Source organism: Equus quagga, chromosome 9, assembly GCF_021613505.1.
Source record: "Equus quagga isolate Etosha38 chromosome 9, UCLA_HA_Equagga_1.0, whole genome shotgun sequence".
Taxonomy (NCBI): domain Eukaryota; kingdom Metazoa; phylum Chordata; class Mammalia; order Perissodactyla; family Equidae; genus Equus; species Equus quagga.
Window position 1 is genome coordinate 8,562,648 of NC_060275.1, and position 21,604 is coordinate 8,584,251.

The 21,604-nt window shown below is 39.4% G+C and overlaps 1 protein-coding gene across 1 annotated transcript in view; it reads left to right on the plus strand.

Moving 5' to 3' along the window:
• RTTN (rotatin) overlaps nucleotides 1–19,780 on the plus strand; it is a 150,675-nt gene extending 130,895 nt beyond the window's left edge. Inside the window, exons 41-49 of the mRNA XM_046671888.1 lie at nucleotides 1,039–1,144; nucleotides 1,902–1,999; nucleotides 3,215–3,292; nucleotides 6,706–6,832; nucleotides 9,011–9,213; nucleotides 11,901–12,168; nucleotides 16,787–16,890; nucleotides 17,977–18,046; nucleotides 19,358–19,780. Of these exons, the coding sequence (XP_046527844.1) occupies nucleotides 1,039–1,144; nucleotides 1,902–1,999; nucleotides 3,215–3,292; nucleotides 6,706–6,832; nucleotides 9,011–9,213; nucleotides 11,901–12,168; nucleotides 16,787–16,890; nucleotides 17,977–18,046; nucleotides 19,358–19,443 (1,140 nt within the window). The 3' untranslated portion in view covers nucleotides 19,444–19,780. The remainder of the gene's footprint in view (nucleotides 1–1,038; nucleotides 1,145–1,901; nucleotides 2,000–3,214; nucleotides 3,293–6,705; nucleotides 6,833–9,010; nucleotides 9,214–11,900; nucleotides 12,169–16,786; nucleotides 16,891–17,976; nucleotides 18,047–19,357) is intronic.
• Nucleotides 19,781–21,604: the final 1,824 nt, after the last annotated feature.

Genomic DNA, 21,604 nt, shown 5'->3' on the forward strand with positions numbered 1-21,604 from the left:
GGGACGTTCTGTAGGATGGCTGATCTGGTGTATACAACATCTCAACAACATGAGGGAACAACAGTAACAGTGAAAACTCTGGGTCGGGGGAGAAAAGCGGGTGATCTAGATTTAGGAGATATAACGCAGATATGATATGAGGGTTTCCTTGGGTCCTGATCCAATAAACCAACTGTGAGAAGACATTTTTGAGACAAAAGGGAAAATCGGAGTTTGGACTGGATGTTAGTTGATACCAAGAAATTATTGTTAATTGTATAACACATGATAATGGCATTATGATTTTGTATACTGGAGCATGCTATTTTATATCTAGTGTTTACTTTAAAATACCTCAGCTAAAAAATCTTTAAAAAGAGAGAATGTGGGGTTAGTTATTCTGTTTACTCTTGTGCATATTTGAAATTTTTTATAATGAAAATTTTTTCAACTCATAAATTCAAATGTGTAAAAGAAATATATCAAAATATTAGCGTTTTCAAAATTGCAAGTGATTTTTCATTTACATAAAAGTCAAAAAATTAAGAAATAATATATTTTTGAAAGACGTCATATGACACGTAAATATTACTGTAGAATAAAAGTGGGAAAGAGCCATCTCATTTGAGGAGCAGGTGTATACTGGGTGGAAACTGAGGGCGGGGAATGTGTTTCAACAAGAAGAAAAGAGGGATTTGGTGACAGTCTCCTACTCAGGAGTTTCCCAAGGGCCCTTTTAAATGGTTTATATATAGGTACACACGTTCCCTGGTGAACTTGAGTAAGTGCATGAACTTTCAAAGTGTTAATACTAAATGAAACTTTTCTTTAGATGAGTGTTTGAGAATGATTGTTGGTCTTTTCCATGTTATAAATTTCTTATTCAGTCTTGTCCACACAGAGCATTCTTAAATCTTCATGATTTTTTAGATTCCAGTAGATTTCATGGAATAGTTGAAACCTAGCAATACTTTTTAAATAGAACACATCTTTTACTCACAACAGTTGTGCTCCAGATTACGTTTTTCTTCAAGGCAGTTTGATCTGTCCTCTTCGCAGTGCTATGAGGGAAAGCCCTCCAGAGACGTCCTGAAGAGAGTTGCTGCAGATGCGCTGATGTCGCTGCTGGCTGTCAGCAGACGAGCGCAGAAGCTCGCTTTGAAAGGTGAGCCACACGGCACCTCAGCTGTGTTCATGGCATGTTTTCAGTTCATATGTTTTACTGCTTGTTCTTTTTAATTTTCTTTGGACTCAAAAGGTAAAGAACTTATAATCTCCATGTACTAAAAAAAAATAGGATTTTTTTTCCTGTACAGAAACACAGTAAATATGCATTACTTTTAAAACGAAAAGATTATACGTGTAGATTATTTTTTGTGTAATGATTCTTACTGTAGGGAATCTATATCTAAGTATTAGAGAAGCTTTAAAAAGCAACGCATCACTCATTATTTTCATAATAATTAAATATTAGTAACCACAAGCACATATTGCATACCTGAATAAAACACATAGTTTTGATAGTAATAACAGCATTTAGATGGTTCTGTATTTTCATATAAATTTCCCCTCTAGAGTGTTGTAATTTCTCATCTGGAATGAGGGAGCACAGGTCTTAGAATTGAAAGAGAACACCAACAACATGAAGTCCATTAATTTAAATTGTGATTTGCTATTAAAATAAGTTATGCATGCCTCAAAATGTAAATTAGATTTTGGGAGTATTGTACTAAGTTGAAAACACAGGGGCTTTAGTATTTATTTCTCTTGATTTCTCCCTCTGATTCATTAATCTCTCACTGAAAATACTAAAAAGAAGTTGGTCAGAAATATAAAATTATTTTTTGAGAATTTGTTATGTGTGATTTTTACTTATTTGGAAATGGAATATCCTTTTGATTGTTCTGGATTCCGTCTTTCAGCCGATCTAATAGACAACTGCATGGAGCAGATGAAGCACATTAACGCACAGCTGAACCTGGACTCCCTGAGGCCCGGGAAGGCAGCCCTGAGGAAGAAGGTGACTGGGAATCCCCGCGTTCTGGGGTGAAGGGTGGCTCTCTCAGAGACCATCTCTCCCGTGTCCTTGTGCTCATAAATGACACCAGTACTGGGTTGAAATGAGTATCTGATTTAGAGGAAAGGTACAGTCAGATAAATTAATGGGGTTTCTACATTAGCAGGTTTGGGTTTGGGAGTTTTTTTGTGTGTGTCTTAGTTCTCACTTAAGGATCTTTAAATGAGATTTATATTTTATATATTGCTGTTCTAAACATTTTGGAGTGTGTGTGATAAATTTTTTATATTGCAGGCAGAAAATCTTTCTCTCAAAGTAAGCATAGGTTCACTAGCAATGACATATAAGTGTTTTCTATATGCCAGGCACTATTCTAAACATTTTATATTTATTATCGCATGCACACTCTTGACAACACGGTCGTACAAGTAGTGATTGATAAAGCCAGTGTTTGCCCCGTGTCTGGATGGTTGCAGAGCTGGTATTCCTAATCTCTGTTTGTTTCTTTCCATGACTTCTGAATGTCTCTTTGTAGCACTGAGTCTGCTGGACTCATGTTCAAACTGCATGTTCATGTAAACTTGAAATAAAACAGTTTTTATATAATAGCAGTGGTTAATAATAATGACTGTGATTAAAAAGATCTGCCACACATGCTCATGGAGAAAATGAATGTGTATTTATAACTATGTAAATATGCATGTATATGTATATAGCTAAGGCCATTATGGTGGCAATCGATTTAATAACTAGTTTCTAGTCCACTTGATAAGAAACCAAGAAAAAGCTTTACTTAATAATTTCATTGATGCAGGGGGTTACATGTGTGGCAGTTTTTTTTCTTGCCTTTTTCCCTTTTTCCTTTCTAGGCAAAGGCCCTTTACTTCATCATTGAGAAAGTCAGTCAACACCTGAAATGATTGAAAACCAGTCGGTGCCTGCTTCACATTATTGAGATGAAACATGGAGCCTATTACATATCTCAGTTCCTCCATGCTTGATAGAACAGAAATAGCTTTTTCGTGGTGGATGTGCTTCTTGAGATATGGTCATCTTTCAGAGATCATTAGCTTGTCAGCCCCCTCAGAGTTATGGTGGTCGGACACAGTGAGGGCATGGCTGCACTGTGATGTGACGCAGAGGAGAGGGAGTGACTGTGTCTGAGAGGTGGAATATGTCATTGTGTTCACATTTTTCAACTGCTTTTTGTTTAAACAGGAGGATGGTTTTATTAAAGACTTAAGCATTACCATGCAGCTCCTAAGAAACTGTCTTTATCAAAATGAAGAATGTAAAGTAAGTAGAGCTACTTCTCAAAATTTTGATAGCAGTGCTAGCCATTAAGAGTTTAATTTTTATGTGAGAAAATATAGAAGGGAAAATGGAAAACTGAATTTTTTTTAGGTGCACACTTGATTGGTCCTTAAACTCAGTGTTAATTCTCAGAAATGGATGTACCTAAACTTGTTGCTATTCTTCAACACTGATGGCATTTCTTGTCCTTGTCAGCATTTTGACTTTAACTCTGTTACTGAAACTTTGACTTCTGGCAGCTAAAGCAAACTTGAGCCTCTTTCCATACTGTTATGCATTTCAGTTGTTTTTTTTACTAAGATGGAATGAATGGTTGTGTACATCTTAGAAGGCAGAAGTTTTTCAAAGAGAGTTGCCAGACAACTCTCCAAGCGAATAAGTGGAGGTATCTATATCCATAAGGAAAGAAGAGGAGTGTTTCTCCTGCTTCAGAGTGGAAAAGCTTCACGCTGTTGTCGAGCATGGCCGTGTGCACCTCACAGAGGGTCTGCCCTCCAGCATGGCTGGTCCCTGTGTGGCTGCCTCAGCTCCTCTGTCTGGGAACCCTTGAGATGTTTTGTTTTGTCTGTGAGCATTGACACTGTCATTTACAATACTATGTTAGTTCTGCTACACTGGATAGAATGTCTTGAACACTTTGATTTGCTTTGTCTTAGTGATATCACACTTTTGAAGCACTAGCTTTCACACAGAAATACTGTGGAAAATGAGTAAAACAAAGATAATTATAGAAGCTTCCCTTTGAAAAAAATTTCTTACATTTTTTGCTTTTACTTGTGATAAAACTGGAAAAAGCATTCTATATCTGGAAAATGAACATATTGAACACATATTCCTTAAACTGTTTTAAAAAGTTTGTTCAAGATATGTTATTAACAATTTACATTTCAAAACAATTTGAAGGGAAGTAGGTATTTATACATTTCACTAAAATTCCCAGTGTATGAACTTTTTACTCAAAATAGAAATGTCATTTACTAAATTTATGATCCCTTGTGCTAAACGGTATCCTTGTGACTGGCTGCAGTTAATATTCATCCATGACACCTTACTCAGGGAATACTTTGCAACACTTTCCAGGTAGGATCTGCCTGTATAGATTTATGAGAGGCTGGCCTGGGCACTGGTTATAAATATAGTATTCACATTTGTAAAGCATTAGCCATCTATAAAAGTGTAACCTCTCAATAAGTCAAAGTCTTTCAACATTTCCAAGTTGTTGAATAAGGAATAAATCAAGAAGAATATTTAGATTACTTTTGAGTATAAATATAGTCTTATGGAGCAAAGATTCTTAATTTCTTTTCCTGTTCCCACTCACCTGAGGTGTGCGACACGCTCCCATTACTAATTGTTGGTCGCTCTTGTAGTCATTCGCCAAGTCACCCACACCCACCCCACCGCAGTGTCTGTGTATATGTGACGTTAGGGACTTTTCATACTGGGAAGATCAGGGTGGCTGTGAGGTAAATGACATGAATGATGGGCGAGGTTAGAGGTGGGGACTGTGGCAGCAAGAGATGATGAGACCCTAACCCAGGCAGGGAGAAAGAGAAAGGGGAAGGAGAGTGGGGTGTAAATTTGAGATTGAGGAGAAAGAAGAGATACATAGAGTGACTTCCAGGCTCTAGTTTAATACAAGAGTGTGTTAGAGCAAAGTGTAGAGAAGAGAGATCCTAATGTTCCGGTTTGCACGTTAGTGTAAAGTGTCTTTGGAACATCTTGGGGTAAAATGGCTGGTATTCAGTAGATTCCATGGGTCTGGGGCTCTGAGGGGTGATACAGGCTGAGGATATTAGGAGTTACCAGTGTGATGATTGTGTAGATGGTGATTGTAGCCGTGACTATTGGTGAAATTTTCCAAGAGAGTGTGTAGTGAGAGCCTATGTCATACCCTTAGAAAATGTAACTATTTAAGAGAAGTTAGCAAACAACTGAGAAGGGAATGCTGGAGAAAGTTTGGAGGTGATCCAGGATAGAGGGGCTGCATGGAGATGAAGGAAAAGAGACCTTTAATAGCTGCCTCTGTGCCTGAGCTTTGGCAGCTACTAAAATAGGAGTGGTCTTGCTAGCATCATCAGGATAGAAAATAAATTGAAGTAAGCTGAAGATTAAATGAGAGACAGTGAGTGACGGCAATAAGAGTACTCTTTCTAGAAGCTTGGTCATGAAAAACAGCATCACTGATTTAGGACATAACGCATTAAAGGAAGTTAACCTGCATATTTGTTTCTCCTAACATGTAAACTGCTTGAATAGGAACAGAAATGAGCAGTTTGGGGGCTAATTATTAAAGACATAGGAAGAAAAGAACTAACTGATGAATAAAAATCCCTGAGGAGGCAGGCAGGGCTATGTTCTAAAACACGTATGGAGTATGTCTCCAACAAAACACGAACACCTGTTCCTCATGGCCAGGCAGCAAGATGACTGGGTGGAAACCCAGCTAGACTTTGTGGACAGAAGGGCAGAGGAGAGAAAGAGCTTCTATCCGATCGTGTCTGCCTCCTCTGAAACAGGAAGCAAGGTCATCTGCTGCAAACACGGGGCTGCGTCCCAGGCTTAGGGAGAGGAGGGAGCGTGGGGAATCACTTGAAAGTAACACTGGGAGTGACTTCAAAGCCTGTGGAGATTGTTGACCGTTGGCAGTAGTTTCCCACTCTCTTCTGCCATTGATGCTCCATAAAATTGTATAGGTGTATGTATTTATATGAATGCTCACATACGTGCACATGGGTCTACAAATGCCTAGTAATTCCTATTCATTTAAAAAATTTCTGCATTTACTGCAAATAGTTATGTTTTATCCATTAATATTGTCCCAGTGATAACTGATCTTTATAATAAAGACTGAGTTACTTAAGAAGTTATTGATTTAACATAATATTTGAATTTTACTGTATTGAAATTATTTAAAAACAGTAATCTACTTCTCCTCTGTCTATCCATCCACACGTACCAGATATGTACACACACATACACACAGAGGGAGAGAGGGCGGAGGGGAGAACGCAGAGGTGCTCAGCATGTGTACCAGCCAGAAAATCCTGTTTCTCAATCACAGCAGAGCATTTACAAGAGTTTATTCAGTGTTGTGAGATGTCTCTGTCTTGCTTGATTTGCGTGTTCAGAAGCTGTTTTTCCACATTTCTTACCTAAGCTGCATGTCCTGGCCACCCCAGTGTTGAGGGAACTCCTGAGACTGGTCGGGCTCATGATGCTGGGCGAGGGGCTGCATCTGTCCACACAGTTGGGTTGCCCGCTCGCACTAATCAGAACAAAGATAAATTCAGTTTTTGTCTCCTTATGTTGGTGGCAATTTTTTTGGATTTAATTTTAATTTTACATTTTCGCATATTCAGACTAATGCTGTCCTTATTTCCTTCCTGCAACAGGAGGCAGCTCTGGAAGCTCACCTTGTCCCTGTCTTGCACTCTCTCTGGCCTTGGCTTTTGATGGATGACTCACTGATGCAGATTGCCCTTCAGCTCCTTTGTGTCTATACTGCAAATTTTCCAAACGGTAAATAGAACCCCATGCTGCCTTTCAATAATATACTAAAATACTAATTTTACATAATGTTGTTGAAGTGGACTAGAAAAACAAATACATGTTTTGAAGTGTTTCTGCTACTTATTGAGGGTGTGTTGGTTAAAGGCACACTTTCTTGTAGGTATTATAAGAGCAGATAAATGTTTTAGTCTATGTTTGTTGAGATAGGAGGAGTCATTCATTATTCAGCTCAGGGAATAGAGAGGGGGAAATTGGCCTGATTATATGGCACTGGGAAATTGAATTTAATAGGAAAATTGAGAGAGTGAAAATTAGGATGTGCAACCTTAAAAACCAAGTAAAGGTTAAAATGTTTATAGATTCTAGAGCAGGAGACTGGCATGATGAGTTCTAGATACAGTTGGTCTGGTGAGACTTGACGTCACTGAGGCACTCGCTCATTCATTCATGTGACAGATATTTTATTGAGAGCCTACTATAGGCCACGCATTGTTAGAGGGCAGCAACTCAGCGTGAGCAAAGACAAGGGTGGAGGAGGTGTGAGGAGAGAGAAGGTGTGACACAGCTGTCTGAGCGAGGGAAGTGAAGTAGGCTTGCTGGCAGTATCAATTTCCCATTTGAAACTTCGGGTCATAAATTTAAGGTTTAACTAGTCAACGAGTCTGTGTGCTTTCTTCTAGCAACATTCAGCAGCTCAGCAACTGGGTCCCCCAATATCAAAAGACATACAGAGAAAGGACTGGAACTCAAAACAATCGCGAGCCCATTTGGTCACCACCAAGTGCTGAGGATGGCATGTTCCTTGATAGTCCGACACCAGCCTCCGCCTCCACTCTGGAGCAGTCGGTTTCTGAGTGGTAGCCCACTCAGCTTTTCTCTGGCATATGACGTAGGCAGACTTCCAAGCTCTCGACCCCTTAACTTTCGTTGTGGTGTATGGAGTCCACCACAGTGCAGGGTTCTCCTTGTTTCATTCTGCTGCTGCTCACTTCCTTGTCCTTATTTCTGCTGGGACAGTGTCCTCATGCTCCATCTTCTAGCTCCCCTCCTCTTACAGTGTGACCAGTGCAGGATAGCTGTCTCTGGGGCGTTGCATCTGCATTTGCCCTTCTTTACCCTACCCTTCACTCCTTAATTTAGGGTTTAGAGAAGTAAGGAGGAAAAAAACGAATCAATTGCTGAATAGTGAGCAAAAGAAACATCCACTTCAATATAAATCTTTTGAAACTATAATCTATGTTACTTTTAGACTTAACATTGATATAAATATTAGAATGTGGTTGGTTACTAAGTTGAGAAAGAAACTTTTTATTTTCCTGGCTGATTTGTTTCCATGCAAATGTGCAACATTTAGTGACAGTTCTGTGTAACCTCTAATGGAAACCGTGATATTTGGATACTGCTGTACAGTGGGAATACGGGAAAGATCACAGTATTTGTTTGTGTTTACTTGCCTTTTATGAGTTTATTTTACAGCAGGTATTTGATTATGATCTAGTTATACTTACACTGGATTCCCTGCGTGGACTCTCACAAGTTAATTGCACCTTAAGTTTATGTTACAGTACAGTAAAATGTATTTTTAATTCTGTGATGACTATTTTTCTCCCTTGATAAATCCCATGTGGTTGTTTAATTTACTGAGAAAACTTTGGACTCTAGAAAACCAGTTGACACCACTGCTAACTCTTGCTGCTTGTGAGCTGTGTGACCTTGAGCAAATCACTGACTTCTCTGAGCTCTGTACCTTCATCTAGCATATATGGCTGGTAACATTTGTCCTCTCTCTCCACCCCAGGATTATTGTATTCCTCATTTTTTTTTTTCTTCTGTAAAATGAAGGCATTAGACCAAGTTACCTCCCATTTCAAAAATTCTGTTCTTCTACCCAGGGCTTTATTTAGATGTCTTCTTTAGGAGCTATTAAAAAACCTATTATGCTTTTTTATTCTTTTAAAAAAATAAACCTGGTGTTTTTAAGTGCTCTGTTGAGACGGTTAGGCCCTTAATGAGGACAATGACTCCATGAGGTTGAATGTAGACACCGGCACCAGCCTTCAGTGCTCAATTGCAGCTCCCAGGTTAATGGCCAAGCCCTTTGATAGACAGATATGCTTTCCCACTTACGTTTTTTTTAAGTAAACAGTGAAACTGAGAAGACATTATGATAGGCTGTTGCTTTTTAAGGTTGCAGTTCTCTTTGTTGGTCAAGTTATGGACAATATCCTGTTCAAGCTGCGTGTAGAGGAGCCCCCGGCAGCTCTCTGATGCTGTGTGTCCTGAAGTTGGCTTCCCAGATGCCTCTTGAGAACACTGCTGTTCAGCAGATGGTTTTTATGTTTCTTTCAAACCTGGCCTTGTCTCACGACTGTAAAGGAGTAATTCAAAAAGTAAGTACTTAAACCCTCCTGCATGTCATTAGAAAGATACTCAGTAAAATAATCCTTCTAATCAAGGACATGTGTGGAAAGTCTAGAACCCAATTTCCAGGATTAATTTAATATGATTTCAAGGCATTTTATTTTACAGGATTGTAAAAGGATTAAGAGGTTCACTGTCTTTAAAGCCAGTTGATAGATGATACATGAAGAGTGACAGAAGCTAGAATGGGATCACACATTTCCTTTTAGTTTATCTTCTTAGCTTTTGGATTATATTTTATCTCTCTCAAAAATGCGGGTTTTGGAGAGACAGCTGTCTTACATTTATTTGGGATCATAAAAGCAATATATTGGTCTTTAAACAGACCAAATTGAGCAGTAACAATTTCAGTTCAATTTACATTGTCAAAATGGTTCATGAAATCACAGCCTCCTTTCGCCAAGTTTGATCTAACTTCTTTATGACATAGTAGGTGATTTTATCAGTCCTCTGGGACTCCAGTGCCAAAACTCAACTTCTTATCACTGATGTTAACTTAGGGTGCTTTAAAAGGGTTGAGTGATTTAAACGATTCCAGTATACGTGGTCAGTGACTATATTTAGGTGTGTATACACAGAGTCCCTAATTTGGAAGATCCCTTAAAATTTGAATGTGATCAGATTATCTTTTACTTACTTGTACATACTAATCTGAGTGCTTCTGTCTCTTTTATATGAAGGCCAAGATAAATTGCAGAAATTGACAGAATTTGTAAAAATTGAGTCTCCTTTTCCTCTACTGCATCATCTCCTCAAACCCCCCCCAAAAACCACTTTGAGTGCAATCTCCAAATAAATAGCAGTCTTACTAAGGAGACATTTTTCAGTGGTGTGTGGAAGCTAGCTCACGTTGGTTCATGAGCTTCGTCTTTAATTTTCAGGAATTTTGCAAGCCAGTTGACATCACAGTGGTATCTTGAAATCAGCCACAGTGGGAATATTCACACCATGTAAATTGGCAAAAGGTGCAAATCAAAGATCCGCTGCTCTCACTGGAGCCAGCTGTTTATTTACCAGCGCATACATATATTTTCTTCATATATGTGTGTGTGTGCGTACACATCAGTTTCTTCATTTCTGAAATTATTAGGGTAAACAGAATGATCTCTAAGATATCTTCAGTGTTCAACCTGTGACTCTGGTACTGTACTTAAGTATATTTTGAAGCAAGTGTGATCAGACTCCCTTTCAGGTACAGATCAATCAAGTTGTTTTTCCTCTTGTCTGTTTAGGAGACCCCTGAGCCTTCCACTGCTGCATTGTTGTAATAAGCCCTGGACACTACAGTTACACCTCTTCATTGCTCATCTATAGGCATTAGAAAGTGTAGCTAATGCTGCTGTACAAATAAGATTCTAAACTTTTCACTTTCTCTCTACCATGGCACATTTCTGTACATTCTACCCAGTGTAGGAAATTGTCTGAAGGCATCTTTAGGCACCCCCCAAAGAAGGAAACCCACAGCACATTTACAATTTTATGCACTGCTATGTATTTTATCACTGTTGTCAACCCTGAATCTCCAATATCACGGCAGAGTCTAGCTTCTTGGGAAAGGCGAGGGATGAATCTAGAAAGCATTAATTTGGGCTGAGAGATGAGAAGTAGATGTGAATGATGGCAAGTGCAGTGCAAAGTGAGCATGTAGTTTTACAGTTTACCTATTGCTGGGATAATGTTGCTAATATTTCTGTAGCTCATTTCATTCTTATACTCAGAGTCCTTTTACATTAAAATGTTAAATTTATTTTATAGATTCAAGCCGACATCTTGATTTAGATCCGGGAGAAGTGAAGAAATAAGCCAGAGTAGATTATTAGACAGCGAGAGAGAGGAGTGTTCTGGGCAGTTTTGAAAGTCAAGGGATCGCATTTCTGCACCCCGATCAAAATGTCCAGATGGCTGTGGTCCCCGTGCTGTGCTGGGCTTCTTCTTGATGTAGTACTTGTATGCTTGCTTGCTTTCTTTGTGTGTAGATTATTCCAGACAGTAAAGTTATTATTTTTCACATAGTTGGGATTTGGTGAGGTTTTGTGGAAGGGGTTTTATTGGGAGGTTGAAATAACTCTCACAGTCCAAGTGGTAGGCCTTTCTCATCCCTAAGTTTACTAGAATGACATGTAGCCCTGAGAAAGCATCTGTAATGATAAGCAGCTAAGGTAAAATGAATAGAAGATGTACTCACAGATTTTTTTAACATCCTTGCAGCTATAAAGATTCATATATCCTCATACTACCAGAGTTGTTAACTGGTATCCAAGACTGATTTGAGTTTGTTCTTTTCCTCCCCATAGGATAGCTTTTAATGAGTAGCGAAATTGCCAGAAGGCAGACAGAAAGAGAAATCTCAAGAGGCCTGAGAAATTCCCCAAACTGAGTTATCAATCCTGGATAATTAAGACTTCACTATAGTTGACTTTATCCATCATCAAGAAAGAATTAGTAAGAATTAAAATTTGAGCACTATTTTGTTCTCCTTGACTTTTTCACTTATACCTGGAAATAATATAGATGAGTATTTGGAAGGTATTGGGAGGAAGGAGAAATTAAGGTTGGGGAAAAGAAGAGCAGAATGCTAGTTAATTGGTCTCCAAGGGACTAGGAAAATAATGAAAAGACTCAAGAAGAAAATAATATTCTCTCTATTTACCCACAGAGTAACTTCTTGCAGAACTTTCTGTCTGTAACATTGCCAAAAAGAGGAAATAAACATCTCAGTAATCTGACCATTCTTTGGTTGAAGTTACTCCTGAATATATCGTTTGGAGAAGATGGGCAACAAATGATCCTGAGGCTTGATGGCTGTCTAGACTTACTTACAGAGATGAGCAAATACAGGCATAAGAGCAGCCCTTATATACCGCTTCTTATTTTCCATAATATTTGCTTCAGTCCTGCCAATAAGCCCAAGATCCTGGCTAATGGTGAGTATTCACGTATATGCCACACAGACACATACACATGCATCCATTTCTACATATGGTTATTCATAGAGCATTCCATTCAGATTAAAGCACAAAATAATTTTATAAGTAATTTGCCAGCTATTTATTAAGCACCTACCATGTTCAAGACACTATGGGAGGCAGAGTCTGTGGGATTGAATCAGGCATGACTCCTGTCCTCAGAGATAAATCGGATGTGGCTCCAGCCCTCCAGGAACTGCCCAGAGTCTCCCAGGGTTAACAAGTCAGTCACCGATGGAAACAGTGGATCCAGGAGGTACCAAGGAGGAGCATGGGCATTATGCTCTCTGGCCGTGCCTCCACTCCTCCCGTCTCTCCCCTGTCACCCCCTAACTCCCCTCGCTCCTCTATATCTCTGAGCAAATGCTGCCATGTCACTAAAGCCTTTACAGACTGCTATCAATGTTGTAATACCCACGCCCTTCCTCCTGCCTCCTCTCCCTTCCCTCTCACTCTGTCTCCTTTCCCCGTTGTATCTTTCTCCTTAGCATTACTTAGGCTACGGAGGTTAGGCTGTTTGTTTTCAGTATATATCTGTTTATTCCTAGTCTACCCACACTAGCACGTAAGCTCTTACAATGTCAAGAGGTTTTTGTCTCTTCTCTTTATGTTTATCTGTAGCACCTAGAATTGTGCCTGTCGCTACTTAGCACTCTGAATATTTGATGATTGAGAGAGAGCCTGAGCAGGCAGGACCTAAGACCAAATGGTGAAACTAGCCTTACAGACTTCCTTCTCTGAGATATAGAACAGATGGAGGTGAGGATTAGTGAGAATTCAGAAAAATTTTGAAACAGAAAGAGAGAAATGGAAAAATCTGTTTCCGCGACCATGTGCTATTTCTGTGAGGAGTGTGTGAATTTCATAGGGAGAGAGTTTTAGAAGGAGACTTTGTGTTATCATGAAATAAAAAAAGAGGTGGGCCCTAGATGCCCACCCACCCGGTGTTGGATGCCAACCCCTTGTGGATTCACTCAACATCACCTGGGGCAGCTTCTCTGGGTCTAGTTTCTTCATCCAATAAAATAATCCCTCCTTTCTTGCTTTTGATAGAAGTTGGTTTATAAACACACCTAAAGTCTTTAGCACTGTTTATGGTACATGGTAAATGCTCAAGATATATTAGTTCTCTTTTCCTGTCATGTTTTTCACTTAATCTTTCCTTAGAGGTGCTTTTCCATGAAACATGGAGTTTTCCAAGTGAATGGAAATGATTCTACTTACATTCTGCTTTGTGTGTGGTCATGATTCTGTTTTTCTGATAATAATTATTGAATTGCTAGAAATAGAAGAGCGATTTTAAAAGTTCAACCAACTTTTACCTGCCTGAATTAACTGTGGATCTGCCCTCTGCTCTCCCAGAGGCCCTCCGCTGGCGCCGTGCTGGCCGTCATGGGCTGTGCTTCAGTGGCTTCGCTGTCCCCGCCTCAGTCCTCACGTTGGTGAAGTGAGAACGATAGGCCGTCCTTCGCGGGGCAGTGAGACAGCGTGTGTGAGGTGGTCTGTTCCTATGCTGTGTCTCTTATGAGTTATTCACCCTTCTCAGAGGAAGTTTTTTCTTTGGGGACTACTGACCGCAACTTTATCATTGAGAGAGTTGGAAAGGACACATTTTTAGTGAACTGAAGGAAAAGTCCACATTTTCCACTTCTGGATCCCTCTGGATTTATTGTTAGCATTTCCTTCTGTCAGCATTGCCCCCTCTCCTTCATTAGCTGAAAGCAGAAGGGCAAACTTGTGATAAGAAGGACTTCCCCCACCCCACAGATATGAGATTGGGGCCTTTGAGGCAGAGATAGGAGGCAGCAACTGTGCGTTTTCTGTGTGGACCTGCGAAGGCATGGCGCAGGTGCTGCCTCCCGGCTCCACTTGGGTGTCCAGAGGGAAGGCTTAGCAGGGCAGCTGACTAAAACCTCCCAGGTGAGGCTGCACGAGTCTGCTCTGAAGCACCCACACATCTGGTTGAGACGGTCAGGAGTGGGGGGGCAGTGCGGCTTGACCTTGCAGTTAAAAATAGATCCAGAGTACTCCTTGTTTCTGGTACTGTCAAGCTAGGTCTCCTCTGACAATAACAGAAACATGCTAGGTCAAATATTAAAATTCACTTTAAAAAATCAAAGAACTGAAAAGATAGTGGGAAACTTCCAGACCAATTTTGATTGAAAATCTGTGCCCAGGACTTTATACATATTTAGATTAACCCTAGGTCCAGATGCCTTCACCAATGAGTTCCACCAAACATTTAAGCAACAAGTGATTCCAAACAGGCTGAACTCTTCTGGAGAGAGGACAAAGAAGTGATAGTCACTCATTTTATGAAGGTAGCATAACTTTGTTAGCAAAACCTGACAAGAGCACAGAGTTTTCTGGTAAATGTTTAATTGCTGGCTCTGAACAGAGGAGTAAGATGTATATTGAATATATAGAAATTTTATTATTTACATAAATACATGAATTTTACTCATATGCAGAGTATATAGTAGCATACAACTTACTGATTTTAGTACAATACTTGATAGTCTTTATTGTCGATTCTGTGGGACCAGTGGATATTCACAAAATACTTGCATTGGCTTTTGCTGAACCTTGTGTCCATAGCCAATCTGTGGTTGCAGTTCAGTCATGATTTGACAAACAGAATTGCATCCCAATCTGCTCTTTTTCCAGTAAAGGTATTATCATTAAATCTCATATGTAATATACTGTTAAAACTTTTTTCACCCATCTGCAAAATATATTCATAACGCTGAAACCTCTTTCAGCTTTACCACTGATTCAACCCTGACTTGTAGTATTTGTTGATTTTCACGGTCTAAGTATTCTCACTATAGCTGATTTCAGGCTACCAACATGACACCCTAAACTTATAATTAAATCAGTTAGATTAAAAAGAAAGGTAGTTAAATATTCAAATCCCATCATTTCCTAATTATTTAACTACATTTTACTAGTATCTTTTCTCTTGAGGTTCCTTGTATGTGTATGTGGGACTTCACTTCATACCTATTTGTTAAACTTAAAAATGTTTTATGTGCTTTTTTGTATGCGTGTTATATTTCACAATAAAATGTGATTTTTAAAAAAATCGATCCACTTACATTATCGTAGGGAACACCACATCAATTGACCTATATATGTACTTTATTAAAAATTTTTAAGAGATAGTAACTGAAAGAAGGAGTTATTATAAACTTACTTACATCCTGTGTTATTTGTTCTGGGTGTTTGATTTAATATATAAAAGCATCACTTGATGATACTCAGATGGAACACACAGAAATCACCCTCCCATTTGATGCTGTGCCCTAAGACTGCCAGATGCCACCCGTTATGATGAATTTCATCGGATAACTATTTATATAGACTAGTTATGGTGGGTTATGATACAGGAAACACCAGGGGAACCACAGGATGCAGATGAGGCGGTGAGGCAGGGTGGGGGGTGCAATTGGCAGGAGCATTGTGGCACCCACCCCACCCTTCCACACTATCCTTCCCCTGCACAGAGTTCACTGCTTGGAGTGGCTGTTTTTTTCTGTAAAAGGTTCTAAATTCCTTAAAATTTCTTTAAAAACTCTAAAAAGAATCACCTAAACAGCAATTTGTTTGATTTAATTATGTAATCTTTCATCCAACTAGTATTTATTGAGCCCCTAAAATGAACTGGCACTGTGGCTGGAAGACACACCAGCGAGCAGACACAGACCCTGCCCTCAGCCTCACTCAGGGGTACAGTTTAATTAGATGCATCCTGTGGGGTGGGGAGTGGCCAATGCATGCAGAGAGAATCCCCCAAAACAAGTGTTTCACCCTTAAGAATGCAAACGTTTTTAAAATGACACATTTTAGAGGAAAAATAGCTTGATACAATTTAATGATATATAAAAATAAGTAATAAAATAGGTTCATATATTCTGAAACACTGACAGTCTCCTTGGGGCTGGACTTCTCTGCATCTTCACTTAGAATAAGTAGGCTGCTGCAGATAATTTGTAAGTCTCGATTTCATACTCTGGCTAGCTTTTGCAAGAAGGGGGCGTATCTTGTGTGGTGATATGCCTTTACGTTACTTTTTCCTCTGACGCACACACACACATTCCTCTAAAATGTTTAGTCCTTTTTCAAAAGGCTTCTCTAATAGGGTATTTCTTGGTTATTATATATAATAACCTGCTACTGATATGTTTGTATAATAGTCTTTATAATTTATCATAAGAGCAAGTCTGTTTTCCTGCACACCAAAATATAAGCTATAATTGAACAGCTCATTAATATAATTCATTATGTAATTACTTTATTGCTGCCCTATTGTTGTCTAAATGAATGTGCCTTTGTTGAATTAGGGCCAAAAAAATTAGGCAGCCTCAGCTTCCCTGACGTTCTGTGCCTGAAAACAATTTGTTTTGAGGTTATCCTCCCACATACCACATGGTATAAGATTGTTTTTGCCATAGTCTAGTGAAACCAACTTTGTATATGTTCTGATGGGGAAAAAAAGAGGGTATCTGACTAGTCCAAGGTAAGAATGCACTGTAGTGTCTGGGACTGAACTTTTTTTTAATGTGTTTATTATTAGAGAAAGTCATTAGCGTGCTAGCTGCCTGTCTGGAAAGCAAGAATCAAAATGCTCAGAGGATTGGAGCAGCTGCGCTTTGGGCTCTGATTCACAATTATCAAAAGGTCAGTTTTTTTAAATCGTTGTCACACCTGGGAGCAAAAGCAGGCCTCTCAGGATGTGTCCAGGGATGTCAGAGGAGCATCAGCAAGAAGAAAAAGAAGTCAGAGACCCGTGCTGCCTTTGTACGTTCGTACAGTTAGTACACAGTCAGTTGAAATCTTTTTCCTTTAATCATTTCAACAGGATGTCTCGGAAGAGTCTCTCTCTTTTGAGTGAATTTTCTCTGTTAGTATAAATTAATTTGCCATATATGTATAATGTTGGTATAGATTGTTTTTTTCTGAAAGAGGTGTCAAGGAAAGATGCATCTCGAAATAAAGCCAGCTGTGTGATTCCCCTTCCTGTAGTACGCGTCATCACTGAGTTTTGACATAAGCTTGGTGCTTGGAAGGCTGCAGCCCAGGGCCGGCCCGAGGAAGCTGCAGGCAGGTGGGACTTAGACCTGCTCGTTCTCTGGCCTCTGGTCTTCTCTTTCAGTGCAGACATCTCACTCCTGAGAGAAATACCCACACGTACTAGCTGTTAAATTGTGGCCAAGTGACAGCATTAGGATGGACAGCTCTCCCCACGTGGTGCTCTCAGCCGGCCGGCCCTGGTCTGTGCTGCTTGTTCTCCGCACTGGCTGGTGTCAGCGCACCCGAGGATGGAGGCTGCTGCTGTCGCCTTCACCCATGTATCCCCAGGGCTTAGCGCAGGATTTGGCACCTTGTAGTAACTCAGTAAATATTTGTTGACCAGCTGACCTATAATGTTCCATATACTTGATCTGAAATCTGAGCTTTGAAGAGATACGAAATACTGAAACTAAGATTGAGTAGTTTACCTAGCAAATGGAGCTGGGGAGAGAAGGGGTAAAGGGAAGAGAAGAAAGAACGTGGGTACAGCAGAGAAGGAATCAAATTAGATAGGGAGGGATGTGGGCAATGGCACCATGGAGTGTAGTAAAGTGTAATTCTCTAGCTTCAATATATATTTTACAATATCCTGTTTAACACTGTAGTTAGCAATGGCAGAATTAGGGTGTGGTATCCTGATCCTTAACATAGGGGAATAAATATAATTAATGGATTGTTCTATGTTATCTCCAGGCAAAAACAATTTTGAAAAATCCATCAATAAAAAGAAGAGTAGATGAAGCATATTCCTCAGCAAGGAAAAGTAAGTTTCATTATTAAAGAGATTACAGTTAAACATGGAAGCTAGTCAGTGAATTCTCTGACTAATGAAATATTTGGACAGTTCACAGCAAAATGACAGTTTTCCACAGTGGTGTTTTATGCTGATATTTGAGGAGCCTTTTTGTCAAAGCATTGTAAAATGTGCCGATATTTGATCTGTGCTTTTCATTATAACACTTTTTAAATAATAAAATGTTCTGACAGATGAAGGTTTGAGATGTGATAAATTCTTGAAACTTGTCTATGATCCTTCTCCAAGTCATTTTTCTCTTGTCCTGAACTTCCTTTGCCAATGGCTACCACTGCGCTAAAGTGTGTTCTTAGTTGATAAGAACTGGGCCCAGTTAGACTTGACCTTGGTCAGGAAACTTTGATGTAACATCAGGGAGTTGAATTACAGTCTTCCAAGAATGGATCCCACTGCCCCTGATTCCACTCGGCCCTGTGATGTGTTAGTGCTATGAGACAGGATTTTCTTTTCAAAATGCATGTTTCATTTTAAGTGACAACAGTTTTCGATGAGCATTATTCTCTGAACATTTTTTATGCTAAGACACTGAACTCTGTCTTTCTTGTACTGTACTAGGTCTGTGTGTATTGGATCTGCAGTTATTAATTTGTGTTTTTATAGTCTGATTTTTTTGTGTCGGGAAAACTGGCCCTGAGCTAACATCTGTTGGCCAATCTTCCTCTTTTTGCTTGAGGAAGATTGTTGCTGAGCTAACATCTATGCCACTCTGCCTCTGTTTTACGTGGGATGCTGCCACAATGTGGTTTGACAAGTAGTGCTGGGTCTGCACCCAGGATCTGAACCTGTGAACCCCAGGCTGCCAAAGTGGAACACACGAACTTAACTACTATGCTACCAGGATGGACCCTATTGTCTGATTTTTTATAAGTGGTTTGTGGGGCTTTTTGGTTTGTTTCTAGCTGTGACCATGAGTTTCTGGAGGTAGTGCACAATGGAGTTATGCTAGAGTTTACACATTAGGAAGGATGGTATGTAAAAAGAGCAAGGCCTTCATCTTGGATTATGAATAATGGTCTCCATTATGGGTGTGGGTTTTTTGTTTATACTCTTTGGCTAAACCATTAATAAAAATAAATATAAATCTGTAACTTCTTCATTTTTTTAAAATGTGAAATATTGCTACAATGCTATAGCAATTAGATAGAACTTTAAGTTACTTAGAAATCCCGTTCATGTTTGTTTGTGTATGTGTGTCTACTTGTAAGTGTGGTACTAAGTTTAATAAATTTCCTCTTCCATACTCTTATTTTTCTATCTCAGCTTTCTCAGACTCGGAAGAAACCCCTCTAAATGCCTATTATTTGAAATGTCTTGAGAACCTCGTGCAGCTTCTTAACTCTTCATGAGCACTGTGAGATGCTCTGCCCTGAAGCTGGTGTCCAGCGGACAGCTGAGCCAAATGTGAAGCACAGCCTGTGTCGCAGCTGCTGCCCGAAGACATGCTAACCCTCTGCCTGGTGTAGATGCCCTTCCTTCCTGATGAGAAACAGAACCAGTGATGTCCCGACTCTGTCCCTTTGCGCCAGCTCTCTACAGTGAGAGCAGCTGACAGGAAGATGATAGAATAAAGGCATAGAAAGTTCTGGGAACATAAACATTTTTACCTTTTCCTATGCAATTTCCTTTGTAAAAATCATATTTAACAGTTATTTAATAAAATAAAATATTTTTAGAAACTGAAAACTGACTAATAATTGCTGCTTGTAGACTTTTATCAGTCTCATGAATATAAATTTTAAGAATTGAAAGAAAACAATGTGTTCTGATTTCTTTAGAGTTTCCACATGAAATTTGGCTCTTGTCAATATAAATCCTTATATTTCAAACCTTTATATTATCTAGAACATACGCATTGGTGAAGGGATAAATGTAAATGTGTGTAATTTTGTGAGTAGCTTCTTTATGCATTCTTTTAGTGATATTAACTCCTTTCCATATGATCTGTAAACCTGTTATATTTTTTTGTTTTCACCTTTCACCTTCTGAACTGCTGTGTAGAAGGAAGAAATAAAGTTTATGGTCATGTAGGCCTGGGTTTAAATTCTAGCTCAGCCCAAAACATCATGGGGAGGAAGACTGGAAAATCTAGCAGAAGCAAGCTCTGTCAAGTACTCCATGACATAACTGAGCTAACATGTAGTTGTGAACTCAGAACTTAAAATCAATTCAAGTACTGATCACTTTCAGCAGTTTCCCAACACTTTTGAAAGAAGAAAAAAATTGTGTCTAAGAAAAGAAAAAAAAGCTGAAATATATATATGTGTGTGTGTGTGTGTGTGTGTGTGTGTACAGATAAACACACTATTTAGGAAAAAGTTTTCTGATTGAATTATGGTTAACAGGAAAAAACATCATTTTCTATTAAATGCTGTTAGCAAATTGCTATCATCAGTAAAATAAACTATGCAATGTTATCTAAGCTGGACGCATGAGGACAAAATGTATGTTAAATGCTGAAATAGAAATAGATAAATTTGTAGTGTCTGAAAATTATTGATTAGAGATCTGAAAAATAGATTTAGGAAGTTCAGAAGTTTCCAAGCAGCCCAAGTTAATTTGAAGGAATGAACATATTAATATTCTGAAAAACTCACGAATGGAAAGGGCAGCAATCTTAGGAATTGTTTATACCTCTTCTCCTGGTTTCTTACATTCTCTGCCATTTTCTTGGTGTCACCTTGTAAGCCCTCATGGTGAATAATGAGGTGGCTTTCTTTGTGACTTCCATTAAAGAGCTCTTTCTGTGTCACAGGCACTGTTCTCAGAGCATTTATTATTTAATCTATCTTCCTGTAAAATACTGCTTTATCCCTAAGTTAGAGGTGAATAAGCAGAAGCTCAAGTGGCTGGGTGAGTTGCCTGTGGCTGCTGGAGAATGGAGTTGAGATTGGAACCCAGAATAACTGCTAATGAGCCTGAGGTTTTTTAACCACTATGCTATGCTGCCTCCTTTTTTCTCATTGAAATTCCTGTGTTTGTGCTTGGATCTTAGGGATAACCACCATTTTCCTACAAAAATTGGATCTCTTCAGGGAAATGATCATTTCCTTTATGGTTGGTTGATTGATTGATTGATATGTCAGGGTATGCTTTGCCTCATGTCTTTGGAATCAGGAAGAATTATAATTGATAATTTTCCCTAGCAGGTCAAGGTAGTACTCTAGGGGGATTTGTAGCCCTGCGGTCAGAACCACTCGGGGATGTTACCTGCTGAAGCCCAGAAGGACTGCTGCCCCTGGAAAAGGGCAGGGAGGTAATGGCTTCAGGAGAACTTGCACTTGCATCTGTTGGTGTCCAGGGACATGAGCCTCAGGGGCATGTAGTGTTCCAGGTCCTGGACGGCAGTCCTTCCTGTCTGTGTCTCTTCAGATTGTGTCCAGCCAACCAATGGAGAAGCTGTTTAAGCAGAAGGTCCCTGAGGTGACCGGCCCTCTATTTCAGCACCTGCCATGGCGCAACCTTGGGGACCCACCAGCATCAGAATCCCCCAAGATGCTTACTGAAATG